Source organism: Solea senegalensis, linkage group LG3, assembly GCF_019176455.1.
Source record: "Solea senegalensis isolate Sse05_10M linkage group LG3, IFAPA_SoseM_1, whole genome shotgun sequence".
NCBI classification, from domain to species: domain Eukaryota; kingdom Metazoa; phylum Chordata; class Actinopteri; order Pleuronectiformes; family Soleidae; genus Solea; species Solea senegalensis.
Window position 1 is genome coordinate 4,704,401 of NC_058023.1, and position 19,629 is coordinate 4,724,029.

Here is a 19,629-nt window from a genome sequence, read left to right on the forward strand (position 1 = left end):
GTTTTTGCAAAAAAAACTAATACATATATATATATATATATATATATATATGGGTATATATATAGTACAGTATGTGCACAAAACAATGTGAGCTGCAGGACGCCAGGCCGGAAATGGTGAGAGAGAGCAAGAGCTGCACACAGCTGCGATGCATAGGCTTGATTGCATTCCTGTGTAAAACAGGGAGAGGGGCACTCCTACACAATCCCGCCCACTCGGGGTCGTCACAACACTTCTCCTGCTCCTTTTGAACATGTACTATGCGTTAATTACTTTAATTACAATAGAATGAAGTTGCTCTAAATTACAGCAGAGGTAATTTGTTCAATGCACTGTAAAACATAAATCAGGACTGATCACTAACATCAAGGCAGAGTTTATCTTTGTTGTTTTGGCAATGTAAAGAAACATATCATCTGCATATAGTGAACTGTTCTCTTGAAGTTCACTTAAAATGTTTCAAGTATCCATTGTACCTGAACAAAATGCAGGGACAATTTGGAAAATGTAGACAATTTGTCCACTGCGACGAAGAACATGAACAACAAGGTCGAGGCTATAAGAGAGGTTATTTTTGTTGCTCGCTCTTCCAAAGACAATGAACTCCAATGCATGTAAATTTACGCTCATTTAAATCTTTGACATGTGCCTCCCGATGAAACCACAATGGAAAAAAACGGATTGTGGTGTCATGAAGTTCTCTGTAGTGAATACGGGCGTCATTTTAGTCAATCATACATAGATTGTTAATCTTAACATGACTGGAAGAGCTTGGGACACCAACCCCTGTGAGGGATAATTAAAAGTTTGATAATGCCATACAGTGACAACCAGAAATACCAGTTTGAGTCAAGCGTCACCTTTTAGGAGGCAGTTTTTTTTTTTAACTGATTCATTCAGACGCAGTCAGCCCAACTGTTAAGGACTATCTGTCAACAGGTAAGACTTTGTTTGTACTTAGTTTATGGTTTGCAAACAGAGATTAACTGCTTCAGCGTAGACTTATATTCAGAGAAGGGATTACATTTAGGTAAACCTTTCACTTGTCAATAAATTAAAATGTGTAAATATGTAAACAAATCTTCAGAGCAACAGGGATCCGCCAAAGTCCTTCGACATCTTACTTTTAGACATTTTACCAGTAATTACTAATCCTCAGTCAATCGCGAGATGTAGCCTTGACAACGGTAAATTAAATCCTTAATGATGAATCAACTCTTTGGTCATATTTTTCTCTTGGCTAAAAAGTCACCACTGCGTCGTCATCGCATCTCACCTGCGCTCTCTCGCTCGTTGCCCCGCATCGATTTTACTGCTCGACTGTGACGCGTTCTCTAATGCGCGCTAGTCCGTTTGAACGCCCACTAATTTAAAAAAACGCTGGGTTCGGGCTGCGGCTCATAATTACAGTTAATGGGTCGGGTCAGCCCGGGCAGATTGTGCACCGGGCTCAGGTCCGGTCGGGCTGTTTTATTTGGGATCCACAATGATAGATGACCATCCTGTGGCCTGCCTGAGACGGAACCAGCTCCCGCTGCCCTGACTACAAGAAACAAGCTTCCTCCTGCCAGTGCTAGAGCACCAAGGTAGCAAAATGCTTCCTGTGTACATTGTAATCACATCATTGAAAGGTTGTTGGCAAGTGATAAGTGATGACGAACGAGTAGATCTCGACAGATTAGAGCCCTTTAAAGACATGGGGATGCAGCGTTGAATTAACAGGTCATATGAGATCAGCTTGGCACTGATCCAATCCACCTGCATCACCTGAAGATTGTGAATGATTCTTTGTGTGTGTTGTGTGTGTTCCTTTTTTAATTGGTCGTGACTATTTACAGCTGTCCTTTTATAGGACCACTATAGATGTCTATCATCTTTTCTGATTTCACCTGCACTGCTTCACATTTCACAAACGTCTAACTGAATAAAAATCTGTTGTTTTAGCCTAAACATGAGGTTAAAGACTGAAGCTATTTGCAAAAAAACCCAAAACAAAACTTCCGAGTTTTTTGTGTGATATAAGGTAACATATCGTCTGCATATGGTGATATATTGCTTCACTGTTAAATTGTTGTTGTTATCTTTCTGTCTTGGGGCTTTGGAAAAATATTTGATTCCTTTTAACACAAAAACACACAAAACTGCTCAGACACAACAGAAAAAAAGACAACAAAAACACCATTATTAAAAGAAAATAATATACAAGAATGCGAATGAGATCTTCAGGAGCTGTAGCTTCATACTAACACCTGAAGACACCATAGCTTGGTAGAGGTTTTCACTTGTTTACCAATCAAACACCTTTTCACATTTATTTGGCAGCTTATTGGTAAATCTGTAGAATAATGTGCTGAAAACATTCTAGTTTTGACTTCATTATACTGGATTCCATCAATCTATCTTCTACTGCTTTAACTTCCACATGAGGAAGAGAAAATGGCCTCAGTCACAAGTTCCAGGTCTTGGAACTGATGTCAGTTTTGTACATTTTGTTCCCATGTAGAGATAAATACATGTTAAAAGATGGGTGCAAGATGGGACTTTGTTCTGCAACCAGAAGGCTACGTCCATTTTTATATGCAGTTTATGGTTTAAGCCAGGGGTCTTTTCAAAGTTTTTCAGGCCAAGGACTCCCAAACTGATGGAGCGATGGAGCATGGATTGTGCCACTGCCATTTATAAACATACCTTCTTAACTGATATCACCAATATTTGTCAATTCCAATTGCATGTTTTTATTAAAACATAAATGTGAAAATCACAATGAGTGATGGCCTTTTTGTGCCACTGCCATGCAGGAATGTACCTTGTTCTCAAGGTTATTTCCATCAGTTCCCAGGATGTGCTATGTGAAGCACAATACAATACCAGACACAGTATAATTATAGGCTGTAAAATGTTTTCATAGCAGACGTATGTATCCAAAACAACTGGTTCATTTGTGAGTTGCTGGAGTTGCTCCCGGCCTTTGATTCTCCACCTTAATAATTGTACCGATTGACAGTTGCTCTCTGATTTATATTTATTTTTGGCAACATTGACTGAACTAACCTAATTCACATGGAGCTTTTATGAATACAACTGATCAATCAGAAGTGACTGAGTCAGACTTTGGTGATGTTTCAACACAAAAACTGCAATGTCAGGTTCAGTTTTCTGTCTCTTAATCCATGTTACCACAAAGTAGAACCGTTCAGTATAGTACAGTTTGTGTTTGGTACAGAACACAGAATACAGTATGGTATGCGTTTTTTTGTGTTGCCATTAGGAACAGTACCAAAACAACCAGCCCCAACCATTCCCTTGGGGTGCCAGAGTAAAATGGTACAGTAAGGTCAGGGTGGAGCTAGACTGGCTTCCAATGAAGCCTGATAAGTTTTTTTTTTTTGGTATTTGGACATATAAAGTCTAATGTCATCTGCATACAGTGATATTTTGTTTTATTTATTTATTTATTCCGTATTAAAAAAGGTTTCTACAAAAGTATAGTCCAAGTAAATCAGGCTTTTTATCTTTTTATGTTAATGTATGACTATAAAAGAGCTTAAATATGTTGCATAATGTTGTTTTTCAGACATGGCCCCCAAACTATCAGAGGAGCAGTTCCGGTGCAGCATCTGTCTTGACATCTTCAACAACCCCACTTCCATCCTGTGTGGCCATAATTTTTGCCTGGAGTGCCTGAAACACTTCTGGGATACGAGACACAAGTATGTGTGTCCCCTTTGCAAATACACCTTCAAACACCGCCCTGAGCTCAGGATCAACCTGGTCTTAAAAGAAATCACTGATGGCTTCAAAAGGTCTGTCTGTGGTCCATTTTCTGTGTATACATTTGCAAACGTCTTGTAAACCAAACACACCTTTAACCAGATCTGTGTCAATTCAAAAGGTCTATGAAAAGCAGGCCGTCCTTCAAGCAACAGCGTTCTGTGACTGACGTTCCGTGTGACGTCTGCAGTGATGACTCAACAGCGGTCAAGTCCTGCGTCGTCTGCAAGAAGTCTTTCTGCGAGACGCACCTGACTCCTCATCTCAGGGATCCAGTTCTGACGATGCACAGACTGACAGACCCAGGAACCTTCTGTCACCTCTGCAGAAACCATAACAAGCACTTGGGGAAGTTCTGCAAAGATGATCAGATCCCTGTGTGTGTGAAATGCACCGAGAGGGACCATAAGTACCATAATATCGTCCCCATTGAGAAGGAGAGCAATAAGGTCAAAGTAAGTCTCTACATCTGTCCTTTCAGTGGCGTAAACTGTAGAATATATTGAATGTTTTGCTTATTTTATGGTTATTAAGTGGAAAATAATGTGTTCAACTTTTTCAGAGCCAGGTAAAGAAGACTAACGCGGAGTATGAACAGATGATTGAGACCAGAGTCAAAAAGCATGAGGAAATCAAGACGTCTGTGGAGCAGAACAGAGTACGTGTTCATTCTTTACTTATCAGAAACTTGTGCAGCTAGTTTTTCCACTCGGATCCTTGCACTACTTTGAGGTGCAGAATGTAGAGCTTTGCTTACCTTTTTATGACGACTACTTTCGGGCTACCTTCGGGCCATTTAAGGCCCTGGTATACAGGACCCTGTATAGCAGGGTCCACGATATATGATGTGCACTTTGGCATATACCAGTATACCAGGGCCTTTAGCTCACTTTGATCATGTTTGACTAATTTCCCTGTGATTTGAGATTTGTGTGGAATATAAATCTAACTGTTAAACTTACACCTGAATGCTGAATCCATGCCTTAATGTTTAATCTAAACGCTAAATCTAAATCTGTCAAATCTGCGCTAAATGTGACCTAAGTGAGTAGCAGTGCAACAAACATTCTCTAGCCAATGACTTTCCAGGTGGAAAGGGAACTTGGCTTGTAACCAGAGGGTTGCCAGTTTGAGTCCCCACCAGGTCAGGATACCCCTGAGCAAGGTACCCGAGGCGCTGCTCATTGTGGCTGCCCACTTCTCCCTCTAGGAAGGTTCCTAGTAAAGGATGGGTTAAATGCAGAGAAAGAATTACCCCTAGGGGATTAATAAAGTATATATAAAAGTTGACAGTCCCAGCATACCTAAGATAAAGTGTATCAGAACTAAACGGCTGCTTATATATTGTGTGTGGTTTAACAGGAAAAGTCATTAAACATTAAAAGTGGTTTATAACTTTAATAATTAATGCAATTTATAGTGCTACATTTACATCAATAATAGTCAAGCACAGGCCAATCTGAGGTGGTGGGAGGGGGCCCTCCCCCAAAATCCAATTCACCTTAGGGCCCCATAACTATTTTGGCCCACACACATTGATATGGATCTCTGCATTTTTCACAGCAGCAAAAAGCACAGGAGGTACAGACAAGCGTCCAGGTCTTCACCAAAGTGATAAGCGCCATCGAGAGAAACCAGGCCCTGCTGATCGAGGAGATTGAGAAGAAGCAGGAGGAGGCGGAGAGGAGAGCGGAGGAGAGCGGGAAAGAGCTGGAGCAGGAGATCCTTGAACTCGAGAGGAGACGCAGCGAGCTGCAGGCGCTGGAGAACAGCGACGACCCACTTTACCTTCTGCAGGTGAATCCTGCACACACAGACATCACATCACTCTGTAAAACTGAACTCACAAGGACAAGTAACTGTCCCAAACTGGATGGCTTAACACCATCACATATCCAACCACCAGGGGTCAGAATATCAAGTGTCCACTCATGGAAAAGCAGATTTTCAAGTCCTGTATGATTTGAAATATGGTCAAAAATCTTTATTAGAAATCAGTTACTGAGGTACAATTCTGAAAATCTTCAACAATTTGTCAGCCAGGATTTGACACGTTTGAGTAGATGAGTAATGAGTCGAAATATTTGGGTTTTTGGCTCACAATGAATCGTCTTTTCGCCTCCTCTTCCTTTCAGATGTTCCCACAACTGAGTTCCCCATTGGTCACCAGGGACTGGTCGTCGGTCACGTTCCACTCCGACATCCACATCGGACAAGTGAGGAAAGCGTTTTCCCAGCTGGTGGAAGTCTGCCAGACACTCGAAAAGAAACTGTTGGGAGATGGTCAGTGAATTAGATACCCACCAATTCCTGAAACAGCACTTGAGTAGTGTTTAATCTTCATGAAACACAAATGACTTTCTTTCTTCTCTTTTTCAGAAGTGGACAAGATAACTCAATACGCAGGTACATGTTTGGATCATAATTAATATAGATTTTGCTCTAGACCCCTTATCTTCAGTGAAGGACAATCTTAACGCTTCAGTATAACAAGACATTTTGGACAATGCTATGCTTCCAACTTTTTGGCACTTTTGACCTTTATACAGTTGTAGCATGAGTCGGCTCTACATAAATGGCAAGAATACTGCAATAATGGTAACTGGTCTGCATTTATAATAGCGCTTTTCTAGTCTTGGTGACCACTCAAAGCTGCTTTACACTATGTAGACTAGCAGAGCCCTGAATCGAACCCACAACCCTCAAGTCAGAAGACGACTTGCTCTACCCCGTGATTGTGAACCCCTTGTTTTTTAGCTGCTTTGTAAACAGCTTTGCAAACCCCATATTTATTATAAATGACAATAAAAATAGTATATTTAAATGGAATTGTTTTAAATGTGGTTAAAAAATGCGGTTTATTCCTAATGGAAGTTTTTTTCCTCCAAGAATTCATTCTTAACCTGTTTTTGTTTTTGTTTTTGCTTTTTAGTGAATGTAACTTTCGATCCTGCGACCGCTGCCGGCTGGCTGAGTCTGTCCGCGGACAGGAAAAAGGTAGAGGTGAATCATAAACTGTATATAAAGTTGGATGATGTAACGGCTCCTCTGAGGTGAAAGCATAAAAAGCCTGATCGCCCCCTGGTGGCTGGCTGTGGTATGGGTCCTGAATGGATGAAAAGTAAAGGTGACATGGATGTGTTATTTTTGAAGAAAACATCGAGATTAGCAGCTATAAACTAACTTGTATTCAGTTTGGTGTTATTCTATCATTCTATAATGTACGTACAATAAACATGAAATCATGTTTTTCTTGTGGATAATGATCCACAGGTGAGCATCAGCAACCGGCCGAGGAAACTCTTGCTCCCCAACGAGCCGCGCAGGTTCGACTCATGCGTCTCCGTTCTGGCGAAACAAAGCTTCACCTCTGGGAGACACTATTGGGTTGTTCAGGTAAGAACTCGGGTCAATTATAAGCATTGTTTAACAGTCAGTCCCTCATTGGTTCTTATTTTTGGCTTTTAAGAACACAAAGCTCTAGAAAAAAAGACGAAAATCGCAATTAGGTCAACTTTACTGCTATTGCTATGTCTTCATTTTCAGAGGATTGACAACTCAGCTTGTCAAACGTAAGTCTTCATCGCCCCCCTGTGGACGTTAAGGTGCTCAGCACTTTCTTTGTATTGGTGGGGAAACTTGAGCAGAAGTTAGGTTTGCAGAGCAGCTTAACGCAAATGAAAAACAACATGACAAATGAACTCTAGATTTCTCACGAGGAGTTCGTCCACTTTTGTATGTTCTAGTTTTCCCTCAGTGATGAGCTGTAATATTTTTATTGAAGACAGCTCAGGTTCTGTAGGAGAACTGAAACGATGCCTGACATCTGAACAGTGAGGCGTCCAGGTCTGATGTGTATCCGGTCCAGATGGTGCACTTGTATCTAAGGAACCTTGAAAGGCCCCTAGTTTGTGTCTTATTGGCTTAAAGTTGGCTGAAGATTAGATTTTTCTCTCACAACTTGTACGTGTGGGTTCCAGCGGACTTCCTCACATAATCTCAAGCAAGTTTCCAAGTTTTTCAAGAGAGCGCCACCGACTGGAAAGTGTTGCGCCACAAAGAGGATGAAAGGTCTTCAATCAGGATGCAATCGCCCGTTCATTCACAACGGGGCTTTGTGCTAATGCAGAAATGGACCAAATTTACGTCGCGTGGAGGCTCGCCAAACTCTCTGCGACATTCGGACGCGGATAAGTAAGACCCGGGTTTTTGCTGGAATTTGATCTTGATTTTCTCCACTGTGTTGTAGGTCGGAGATAAAACAGATTGGGATCTCGGCGTCGCCAGGGAGTCCATTAACACGAAGGGGGCCATCACGGTGCGCCCCGACTGCGGTTTCTGGGCCATCTGCAGGCGCAAAGGTGGCAGCCTGAGCGCCTGTGCCGGCCCCTCCGTCACCCTCAACCTCCAGGAAACGCCTCAGAAAGTGGGCATATTCGTGGACTACGAGGAAGGATCCGTGTCCTTCTTCGACGCGGAGGCAAAGTCTCACATCTACACCTACAGCGGCTGCACCTTCACCGAGCCCCTCTACCCGTACTTCAACCCGTGTCTCCACGACAACGGGAAAAACACCGCCCCGCTGGTCATCTGTCCAGTGGAGGTTTATTACCCTGACCACGAGGCAGTGTTATGAGCGGGTCAGACTTCCACATTTGCATTTCCGTTCTTGCTGTCCAGAATGAATTACCTGAGCGATTTTGGATAATCTGGCCAAATGATCAAACAGCCGCGATGGCAGATTATTGTCGAACGCCGTCGTTGACACAGCTGACCTCACTTTAGCTGCTCGTTTTGGACGGTGGTCACAGCATTGGGTCAGAAGCGTAGACTGTGTATAAAAAAGTCGACGTAGTCTTGTGGTTTGCTGCCTGAGGGCAACCCTGAAATAAGAATACAGGAACAACCAATAGGGGGCGACTCCACTGTTTGCAAAAAGCCTCTTGTTCTCTCTTGGTTTATGACGTCACTCAACATTTTCCTGGCTATTTAAAGGAACGTCAGCATTGCGGCCGACTTGGACGTGATTCCTTTCTCGAAGTCGGTCCGTGAGCGACTCCTAGTGGTCCGCGAGGTGACAAGCATGTAACATATCATGTTTAAAAATGTAAAATGTCAGCGTTTTAATTTCAGTGTTTCTCAAACTGCCTGCGACATATATGTGTTGTTTTCAATATCAAACTTGCGAACTTTGGGGCTGTTTTGAGTTAGGTGGTCCGTGAGTGTTTTTTTTTAACGGGTTAACCGGTCCTTGGTCTGAAAAAGTTTGAGAAACACTGTCTAGAGGATGGGAGTTCAGATTCTTATTGGGCGATGTCATGACCAGTTAGCTACAAGGTCTTGAAATACTAATCGAAGTCTCTTTCTTAATTTTTTTCTGCAGAAGTGTGTATTGACACACATTTTTGGGATCATACATGTATGTGAGTGGACAACTCAGCCGTGTTTATATCGCCGGGGAACGGCTGAATATTATCTCTTATTTTAACATACTATAAATGTTTGACTTTTTGATTTTCATATACGTGTTTTTACACTCCTGTCCGCGTGGTTATTTTGAGAACAGTGTGACGTCACACGTAAAATGTGCGATTGATTGTTTTTCCAGTGAAATACTTGACATATTTAAAAGTACTTAGCGAGCCGTGATAAATGTGTATGGGTTGTATTATCATCACATAATCCATCCATCCATCCATTTTCTACTACTTTATCCTCAAATCATGAAATAATGTTACTTTACTTATTGCTCCACTTTAATCCAAATGTTTTATACACTGTAAGAAGGTGACACGTTTTCTCAGGGTGAGAATTTCATATTTTGCACAAACTAAATAAACTTTGTCAAAACAAGAGTGTTTTATTGATATGGACATAAATCGTATCTGTCTGTCTGTCTTTCCTCCCTCCCTCCCTTCTTTCCTGGCACCTTCCCTATCTACAGACCCTGCATGTGGAGGATGAATCTCAAATAAAAAACAAGTAATTAGCTCATGATGATTAAGCAGAGGACGAACACCTGTCCTGTTTCCCCCAAATCGCTTTGTCTAATTAAGTCACCTGTGAGCTCATCATCATCAGAACCAGTGTTTGCCTGTTGACTGTGAAGCTGCTGCTTTAAAACTCCCAAATCACTGGTGCTTTTTTGTTGGACAAATGGAGATTTAACCATCACTGCTGTGGAACTCTCTCTGATGTCTGACACGCTGCATCCTTGGCGCCTTTAAAGGTACAGTGTGTTAAATTGATCGACCTGTGGAGCCTTCAGTTTGTGAAGTTACAATAAAAAAATAAATAGAAATAGTTTCAAGTTACAAAAAAATGGCATAAATGTGAAGTTACATAAAAAAACCTGTATTTATGATAGTAATATATGGCATAAATGTGAAGTTATAGGTGTTATTTATCAACACATTTAATCAGTTAAAAATCAAATTAAAGGGGCTGTGAACCCAAATGCTCACAAGGTGGCGCTGGTCACCAATGAATACCTCAGCTTTGATGCAGCGATCTCACAAACCACTGCTCTGTCACAGCTTCATGATTTACTGCAGGTGACATGAACACATGACTCTGCTGGTATTGCACAATATACCGGCCACTTTATTAGGAACACTTGAATAATAATAGAGTAGCACGAGCTTCTCATGTTGCATCAGCTTCCAGGCTCTCTCCTGACTTCCAATCAGACATTTTCTCCCAGAGAAAATGAATATTTCATCCTTTTTTTTTGTACCAAAATCCCCAAAAAAGCTCATGTCTTGTTCAGAGTCACTTAAATCAAATTTACCATTCTGATGCTCAGTTTGTGATTGGCTGCTGAGATGTTTGTGTTGATAAGCAAGTAAACAGGTGTACCTAATAAAGTGGCTAAACTGCCTTGAGTGCTTTAGCTTCTATTTTCTTAAGTGTTTTCTGCCCATGAGAGAGTTTTAACTGGAAGTAAGTGTTAGCTCCCCCTTTTTGTGGAGAACCAGCATTACACCAGCACTGACCTCACCACTTCATTTCATTAGGAGACAACTTTTGATGTGGTTGATGTGTCGCATTCATCCTTCCCTAATTAAATCGTTTGTGCTCCATCTATCTATACATATATATGTTCATGTGTGTGTTCATACATACATACAATACATGTCTGAGAAAATCACACTCCGGTGTTTATAATTAACGTTCATGTGCTCCTCAGTTTCTGTTGCTGTCAGTCATGTGGGGAAACAAAGCCTGTTTTATGAGACTTAAAAATAAACCTTGGCATGGGTCTATTACATTTAAGGTGAAGAGCCACATCATCATCACCATCATTATGCTTTGCAGCATAAGGTGAAGCCCTGAAGTGACATCCAGAGCAACCAACTCTGGAAGTTACATAAGAAGTAAATGGTCTACTGCAAACTTACAGTAATATATGCATAAATGTGGTTACACTAAAAAATAGTATTTATTAAAGAAAATACTGCAAAATGACACTACTATATGCTGTACCCGTGAAGTAACAGTTAAAAAGAAATCTTAAATTTGGATTAAAACGCCTGGTGCTATTTTTTTTACTTTTACATAAACCCATGGGGAAATGTAGCATGTGTTTTTCTGTTGATGAAATCACTAAAGTTTCGGCACGTCACTGTGATATGAGGTTGGATTCCTGCGTCAAAAAGACATTTTTAATATGTGCAATGATAAAAATCTGTGTGGGCTACTGTAAAAACTAGGCGTGTGTGTATATATACGCTGATATATAAATATAAAAGGCTCATTCTGGAGTTAACGAAAAACAACAAGCCGTACAATCAGTCGCTCTTGTTATTTTATCTTTAATTGGAAAACCAGGGTGAATGAGAAAATTTTGAGCTCCACCTTTTCTAAAGTGATAAATAAAAAATAACCACATAAAGTTCACAGCTAGCACAGTTAGCCGATATTTTTTTACGCGGATGTTGTATATCCACATACAAAACAGCTGACCAGACTCGATAGCTACTTCATATTCACTCAGTTGGCCTTTATTTCGATATTTTGTGTCTTTAGCAAAGTTTCCATGGTTATTTTCTGCTGCTAACGCTTGCTTGTGCGCTCAGAGATGATCTCTGTTACATACCTTGGGCGTAGCGAGTGGTTATTTTTAGTCACTCTTGCTCGGACAAAAGACATCTCACAGCTTGAAGATGACTTCATGCATTCATGAAAAAATGTGTTTGTTTTAAGTTGGTGAATGCCAGATTCTGTAGTATTGTTTTCCACTCGATGTAGCCAGGAAAAACATTGTTACCCACTAAGAATATTACACCTTTTCTTGGAATATAAGTTATTTACAATATTATACTGTAAATTTAAGTGTGAATATTTAAAATAAAACCATATATTATGTTTTACAGTAAAATTCCTCTGAGGTTTGGCTATTACACAAAACTACACAAGTGTTTTGTAATGTAATATTACAGAATTAGGATTAGTAACTCCAGAATGAGCCTTTTATGTTTATATGTCAAGAGCAGAGGCCACCATTTTGGACCAACTAATCTAAATATTTTGAGGCTACGCAACTTTATAAGTTAGAAGTCTTATTGACGCAGCAATTCAACCTCATATCACAGTGAAGAGCTACTTCATCAACAGATATACAGATGCTACGTTTCCCAAGTAAAAATAGCACCAGATGTTTTAAACCAGTTTAACGGATTCTCTAAATGGCTTCATGTCTCCACGCAAGAATCACTGCTCTGTAATTAAAAAAGTTTTACTGTATTACTGTATTTAACCACTCCAAAGAAAACAGGAAACTTGTGCACTATTGTGTAATAGCCAAACCTAGAGTCATTTTACTGTAAAACATAATACATGGTTTCATATTTTAAATAATTGCACTTAAATTTACAGTAAAAGTGAAATCTTGGAATTTTAAGAGAATGTGTAATATTGTTAGCGGGTAAGCATAAGAACACATCGGACGCTTTGTCGTCTGTCCTTTGTACCACTGAGTGTATAAACACTTCATGAGGTATGTTTTGATATGTAAACAAGTAGCCGTTAAGTGTATTTGAAGTAACTATCAATTGGTTTTTAATGTATATAGACAACAATGTCATCTGCGTATATGAACATCATTACAAGCTAAAGAAGAGCAGTGAACACTGACTACGTTTTTCCTGACTACGTCGACCTGTTTTTTTTTTTATCTGAAAGGAGCGGAAAACAAAACAACAAAAACTGGCATTCACCAACTTAAAACAAACACTTTTTTATGTCATCTTGTCTTTTGTCAGCGTGAGAGTGACTTAAAATAACCGCGCGTTACGTCCAAAGTATGCAACAGAGATCATCTGAGTGCACAAGCAGAAAATAACCGTGGAAACTTTACTAGAGACACAAAACATCTAAAGAAGTGACAACTGGGTGAATTTGAAGTAGCCATCGAGTGCAAGCGTGAACATCATTAAGAGCAGTGGATACAACACTGACCCAATTAACTATTTATTTTCCACCGATGCTACGTGTCCTATGGTTTGCGTAAATGTAAAAATAGCACCAGATGTTTTAAACCAGTTTAACAGGTTCTCTAAATATCTGTATGTCTCCAGTCATGAATCACTGCTCTGTCTGTTTTGGCCTCAGTGCTTTGTTTGCTGCCATCTCAACTGTCAGCCAGTTAATTAAAAAATAAAATAAAATAAAATAAACAAAAACACCACATCTTATATAACAAATAGAAATGAAACAAAACTGCTGATTGACAGAGCAACCGGTTCAACAGAGACAGATCTGCATGTCACCGAAATTATATAACCACTTTATTGAAAAAAGGTGAAACTGTACTGTGTTTTTTTTGGAGTTTTTCCCCCACAAATGAATGAAAGAGCAGCTTCATTCACTTATGTAATGGTGGCAAACACTGACCTTCTTTTACACATGTACATCAATTAATGTCTGATAGCAGATGCACAATGACACACATTACATTACATGTCATTTAGCAGACACTTTTATCCAAAGCGACTTACAATGGAATTGAGTACAATCAGCCAGGGGTGGAATCGAACTTGCGACCATGATGTCTTTCACACGCAGGGTACCGGTCTTAACCACTGAGTCTCTCCAACCATAACACACATCACTTAAGATTTATTAATCATGTGGTTTGTATCTCTCGTAGCATTTCCAGCATTGGATAACATTTGCTTCGCCATAAATAAGAAAATGAAGGCACACATTTGACTGTACATGAATATTTACAGTAAATGTGTGCCCCAGATACTTTACTTTAAAGGTTATTGGCAGTATTTCCCTTTTACAAATACTGTTTTTATTGCAATTTCACACTTAGGCCACATTACTAATCCTAATTCTGTAATACTGTATTTAACCACTTCAAGGAAAACACAAAAAGCTTGTGTAGTTTGTGTAATAGCCAAACCTAGAGGAATTTTACAGTAAAACATAATGGTTTTATATTTTAAATATTCACACTTCAATTTAAAGTAAAAGCCTGTGAAATCTTGGAAATAATTTTATTGTATGTGTAATATTCTTTCTGGGTAAGCAGAAGAACACATCAGACTCTACTACATAATAAAATGGCCACTGAGGGTATAAACACTTCATGAGGTATGTTTTGATATGTAAACAAGTAGCCGTTAAGTGTATTTGAAGTAACTATCAATTGGTTTTTAATGTATATAGACAACAATGTCATCTGCGTATATGAACATCATTACAAGCTAAAGAAGAGCAGTGAACACTGACTACGTTTTTCCTGACTACGTCGACCTGTTTTTTTTTTATCTGAAAGGAGTGGAAAACAAAACAACAAAAACTGGCATTCACCAACTTAAAACAAACACTTTTTTATGTCATCTTGTCTTTTGTCAGCGTGAGAGTGACTTAAAATAACCGCGCGTTACGTCCAAAGTATGCAACAGAGATCATCTGAGTGCACAAGCAGAAAATAACCGTGGAAACTTTACTAGAGACACAAAACATCTAAAGAAGTGACAAATGGGTGAATTTGAAGTAGCCATAGAGTGCAAGCGTGAACATCATTAAGAGCAGTGGATACAACACTGACCCAATTAACTATTTATTTTCCACCGATGCTACGTGTCCTATGGTTTGCGTAAATGTAAAAATAGCACCAGATGTTTTAAACCAGTTTAACAGGTTCTCTAAATATCTGTATGTCTCCAGTCATGAATCACTGCTCTGTCTGTTTTGGCCTCAGTTCTTTGTTTGCTGCCATCTCAACTGTCAGCCAGTTAATTAAAAAATAAAATAAAATAAAATAAACAAAAACACCACATCTTATATAACAAATAGAAATGAAACAAAACTGCTGATTGACAGAGCAACCGGTTCAACAGAGACAGATCTGCATGTCGCCGAAATTATATAACCACTTTATTGTAAAAAGGTGAAACTGTACTGTGTTTTTTTTGGAGTTTTTCCCCCACAAATGAATGAAAGAGCAGCTTCATTCACTTATGTAATGGTGGCAAACACTGACCTTCTTTTACACATGTACATCAATTAATGTCTGATAGCAGATGCACAATGACACACATTACATTACATGTCATTTAGCAGACACTTTTATCCAAAGCGACTTACAATGGAATTGAGTACAATCAGCCAGGGGTGGAATCGAACTTGCGACCATGATGTCTTTCACACGCAGGGTACCGGTCTTAACCACTGAGCCTCTCCAACCATAACACACATCACTTAAGATTTATTAATCATGTGGTTTGTATCTCTCGTAGCATTTCCAGCATTGGATAACATTTGCTTCGCCATAAATAAGAAAATGAAGGCACACATTTGACTGTACATGAATATTTACAGTAAATGTGTGCCCCAGATACTTTACTTTAAAGGTTATTGGCAGTATTTCCCTTTTGCAAATACTGTTTTTATTGCAATTTCACACTTAGGCCACATTACTAATCCTAATTCTGTAATACTGTATTTAACCACTTCAAAGAAAACACAAAAAGCTTGTGTAGTTTGTGTAATAGCCAAACCTAGAGGAATTTTACAGTAAAACATAATGGTTTTATATTTTAAATATTCACACTTCAATTTACAGTAAAAGCCTGTGAAATCTTGGAAATAATTTTATGAACATGTGTAATGGCCACTGAGTGTATAAACACTTCATTAAGTAGGCTTGATATGTACACAAGTAGCTGTTAAGTGTATTTGAAGTAACTACACAGTCAGATCAACTGGTTTTTAATGTATATACGCAACAGTGTCATCTGCGCGTATATGAACTTCATTACAAGCTAAAGAAGAGCAGCGGATACAACACTGACAAAATGGTGCAAACCTGATCCAAACTGGAATTGTCAGCTAACTGCGCTAGCTGTGCAGCAGTCACAGTGTTTTTCCTGACTACGTAGACCTTTTATCTGAAAGGAGTGGAAAACAAAACAACAGAAACTGGCATTCACCAACTTAAAACAAACACTTTTTTTTTATGTCATCTCGTCTTTTGTCAGCGTGAGAGTGACTTATTGCTCACTGTGCTTGCTTTGTGTAGTGTGGTTAAAAATGACTGTTAGGATAGGAAAAATCCACACTGTCCAGCCTAAATCCGACATATGGCCACCTTAACCTTTTTATTTTATTTATTTATATGTTTATTTCGGTCATTTCAGTTAGATCACTCATCATCTTAGTGTAGTTCACACAATACACATGACCAAAAAGGGAGGCGGGAGAAGCAAAAGCTTATCTAGTCCCGCCCCCATTACCTTTATCAGGTGACCGAATAAAAACAAAGTTTGTTGTTTTTTTGCAAGCAGAGAAAATTTAATCTGCTTATTTCTTATTGACTCATTCCAGGAGTGTCAATCAGAGTTAGCAGTAGCAGAGAACACTATGTGCACAACAGCTCCGTCTTGGCATTGGAAGACGCTGCACGACTCATTTGAACCTGGAATGTGAGATGTGACAGCTGCTATTGTCCAGAGGTGTCTGTAACGCAGAGACGGTATTGTGCCGAGCGTCGGGAAACATCCTGGCATGTGAAACACACAATACCGGTCACAAAAGCAGCTCTGTGGCTCGAACGTGAAGGTATGCTGTGGTGAACAGAGAGTCATTATTCTTTATCAAGGGTGGGTAAGTGCTTTGTTTCCCCATCCCACATGGGTTGCGTATAGCAAAAAAAACAAAACCCGCAAAAGTCCATACAATTTGGGAATCTTGATTTTTTTAAAAATGCAGTTAAAAAGTAAAATCTGTAATTTGTTGAATCATTTAAATCTTCTTTGTTTTTTACCCACATAAAAGTACAAAGATAATATTCTTTTAGTGTTCTTCAATGACAAACCTATATTTTATTTGAGAAACATTTGCGACACACTCAGCAAAAATGGGCAAGACTGAAAAGGTACAAGGTTTCACAATTAGTATCTTGACTAGAATCTATTGTCTGTTCAAAAGATAATAACTATGTCTCAATAGAGTCCTAAATCACCAGAATTTATTGCAGAGCAATAAGGGTGGCAACTAGAGCTGAAACAATTGTGAACTTATTCTTCGTTTCTTTGCTCCACATAAAGAAATCATTAGAACTCGTTCATATTGGTTTGTGGACAAAAAAAACTAAAAAACATTCAAGGGCGTCATCATTTGCAGGTTTGACAATCTCTGATCAACATTTAACGTTTTCTGATGTTTCATGGACCAAACGATTAATCAATTATGAAAATGATCGTTAGTTGCAGCTCTGCTTTCAACTGTTTTAAAACAGGTGAAAGTTTAATTCAAAAATGAATAAAAATAATAAACTGTAACACATTAACAATACAGAAAGAAGATATAATTATTGTAATCAAATCAATGTTGCCCTTTTTTTTTTCCTTTTTTCTTTTTAAATCATCTTGTATTGTCAGGGATTTAGCAAGTAATTAAATTTCTTCATGTTATCCAAACAGGGTTTAGTTCTGAGTAAATTTACATTTGTGGATTCAAAATTTGCAAGATAAAGAAGCTTAATGAAGTTCACAGTTGTTGACAGGATCGGTCCCTTGTCGTCGTATAAAGTTTCGAGCAGATCGGTCACCGTACGCCCAAAGTTACAGCCCACTTCCTGTTTAGTGGCAGAGGATCAAATTCCGATGCTTGCCGTGGCCACGCCCTTTTGAATCTGTGATGACGTTACATCTTTAACGTGTGTCCTACAAATTTACTTCTTTTTTTTTTTTAATGCTGCTACAATTAACGTGTTCGTCTATTATTTTGAAAGATGCCAAGATGCCGACTTCCTGTTGTGTCGAGGCCATGGTCCCAATAGACTTTTTTGTTCAACTTGGGCTGTGACATGTTTAGTTTTGGCTTTGTCCTACCGGGTTTCACCTTTTGTGTGCACTACTGAGTCATTTTACACCACTTTTATGTATTTCCCTTTAGTTTGACATTGTTCACCAGTTGTGATTTGTGTGCCAATTTTCATCCATTTTCGCCAACGTTTACTATGTCAAAAATACAGTACTTTACTTAATCTAAAAACACAACCTGAAAATCAAACAAAGTCTGTTTTGTTTATATTCTGATGACATGAAATTATAGGTTGATGATCCGATTAATGAATCCCATTGTCCTGGTGACAGCAGCTGAGGTCATAATTATCTAATTATTCCCATTGAAGTGAATCATTCATTACAAACGGATGTCCTGCTTCAGTTTATACCGGTAAACACATGCCCAATTCTAAAATGAATGAGCTAATCATCATCATCAAATAATCATAACCAATTATTGAAATCATACTGTACGTTTAAAAGGACACAGTTGTGTTTTACTACTTCCCATAATCGGAAACGTATGAATTATGTGGCGCAAAATTAACTAGAATTTTAATTTCAACATTAAAAACCCAACTTTGTATTGTAGTTTTTTAACGTTTCTACCAATGTGAGGTCCCTCTTTTTCAGACACCCTGAAAACTTTTAATAATTTATTATCAGTTTCATATAAGTTATTAAGGGTCAATGTTTTTTTTATATATTGTAATTTTCCCCCTGACACTATGAGATCATGATGCTCTTTTGAGTCAGTGGATTAAGTTTCACTTACATGTCGAATGTTATTCATGTACACAATTGCAATGATTGCATGTCTGTCTGTCTGTGTGTGTGTGTGTGTTCAGGTATTACTTGTGTTGTGGGCACCTAAGTGTGTTTTCACACTCACATCATGGGGACCCGTCGTCTTCATGGGGACATTTCAAGGTGATGACACGTTGTATATGGTTCAGGTTAGAGTGAGTCTATTTAAGTCAATGTGATGTCCTCTGAAGCCATGGAAACCAGACTGTGTGTGTGTGTGTGTGTGCTTTTGTATGTGTGTCTTTGTGAGGAAATGGTCCTCATGTTCTGTCATCCCTTAAAAGAATCTTTTTGGGCTCTCTAGTGACCAAAACCTGGTCCTAAAGAGGCAAAACATAATTTCTGTGTGTGTGGATGACTCAATGTACATCACGGTTGTACGAGCTGTTTTGCTGGTTAATCAGCTTTCTTTTTTTCTGTTCTGTTTTTGTTTTGTTTTTTTCTTTCCAGACTTTCACAAGGTACGCTCCCTTCCGGTGTTTCAACATCCAATAAAATAAAAATGAACAATAGAACGTGCTGTGCCAACTGGTGTCTGCTTCCTTTAAAGGTACAGTTGGCAGTTTCATTATTTTCCTGTTTGCAAACCACTTACTCCCCTGCACCATTTGTCTCCATAGAGAAAATCAGATTTATAGCTCAAGCACATGTAGAAACCTTAACTACTTGCTCACAGCTTCATCTCATTGCTAGACAACATTTTCCAACAGAAAAGTTTGGAGTCGGTGGTTTCCATTGTGGTTTAAGT

The 19,629-nt window shown here is 39.0% G+C and overlaps 1 protein-coding gene across 2 annotated transcripts; it reads left to right on the top strand.

Moving 5' to 3' along the window:
- Positions 1-908: 908 nt before the first annotated feature.
- LOC122767271 (E3 ubiquitin-protein ligase TRIM39-like) lies at positions 909-9,624 on the top strand. 2 transcript variants are annotated; one of them, XM_044022705.1, is made up of 10 exons: positions 909-939; positions 3,575-3,803; positions 3,893-4,226; positions 4,334-4,429; positions 5,335-5,568; positions 5,907-6,054; positions 6,151-6,177; positions 6,704-6,768; positions 7,045-7,167; positions 8,021-9,624. In XM_044022705.1, exons 2-10 carry the CDS (start codon positions 3,577-3,579, stop codon positions 8,405-8,407), a joined length of 1,641 nt encoding a protein of 546 aa, XP_043878640.1. In that variant the 5' UTR covers positions 909-939; positions 3,575-3,576; the 3' UTR covers positions 8,408-9,624. The 2 variants fall into 2 exon arrangements, with proteins under 2 accessions (XP_043878640.1, XP_043878641.1); XM_044022706.1 differs by having other exon boundaries at positions 5,338-5,568.
- Positions 9,625-19,629: the final 10,005 nt, after the last annotated feature.

Excerpts from the sequence above, each read along its gene's own strand:
- LOC122767271 (XM_044022705.1), top strand. The coding sequence starts at position 3,577 with ATGGCCCCCAAACTATCAGAGGAGCAGTTCCGGTGCAGCATCTGTCTT. Across the intron at positions 3,804-3,892 it reads ATCACTGATGGCTTCAAAAG|GTCTATGAAAAGCAGGCCGT; the intron begins GTCTGTCTGTGG and ends TCAATTCAAAAG. Across the intron at positions 7,168-8,020 it reads GACACTATTGGGTTGTTCAG|GTCGGAGATAAAACAGATTG; the intron begins GTAAGAACTCGG and ends ACTGTGTTGTAG.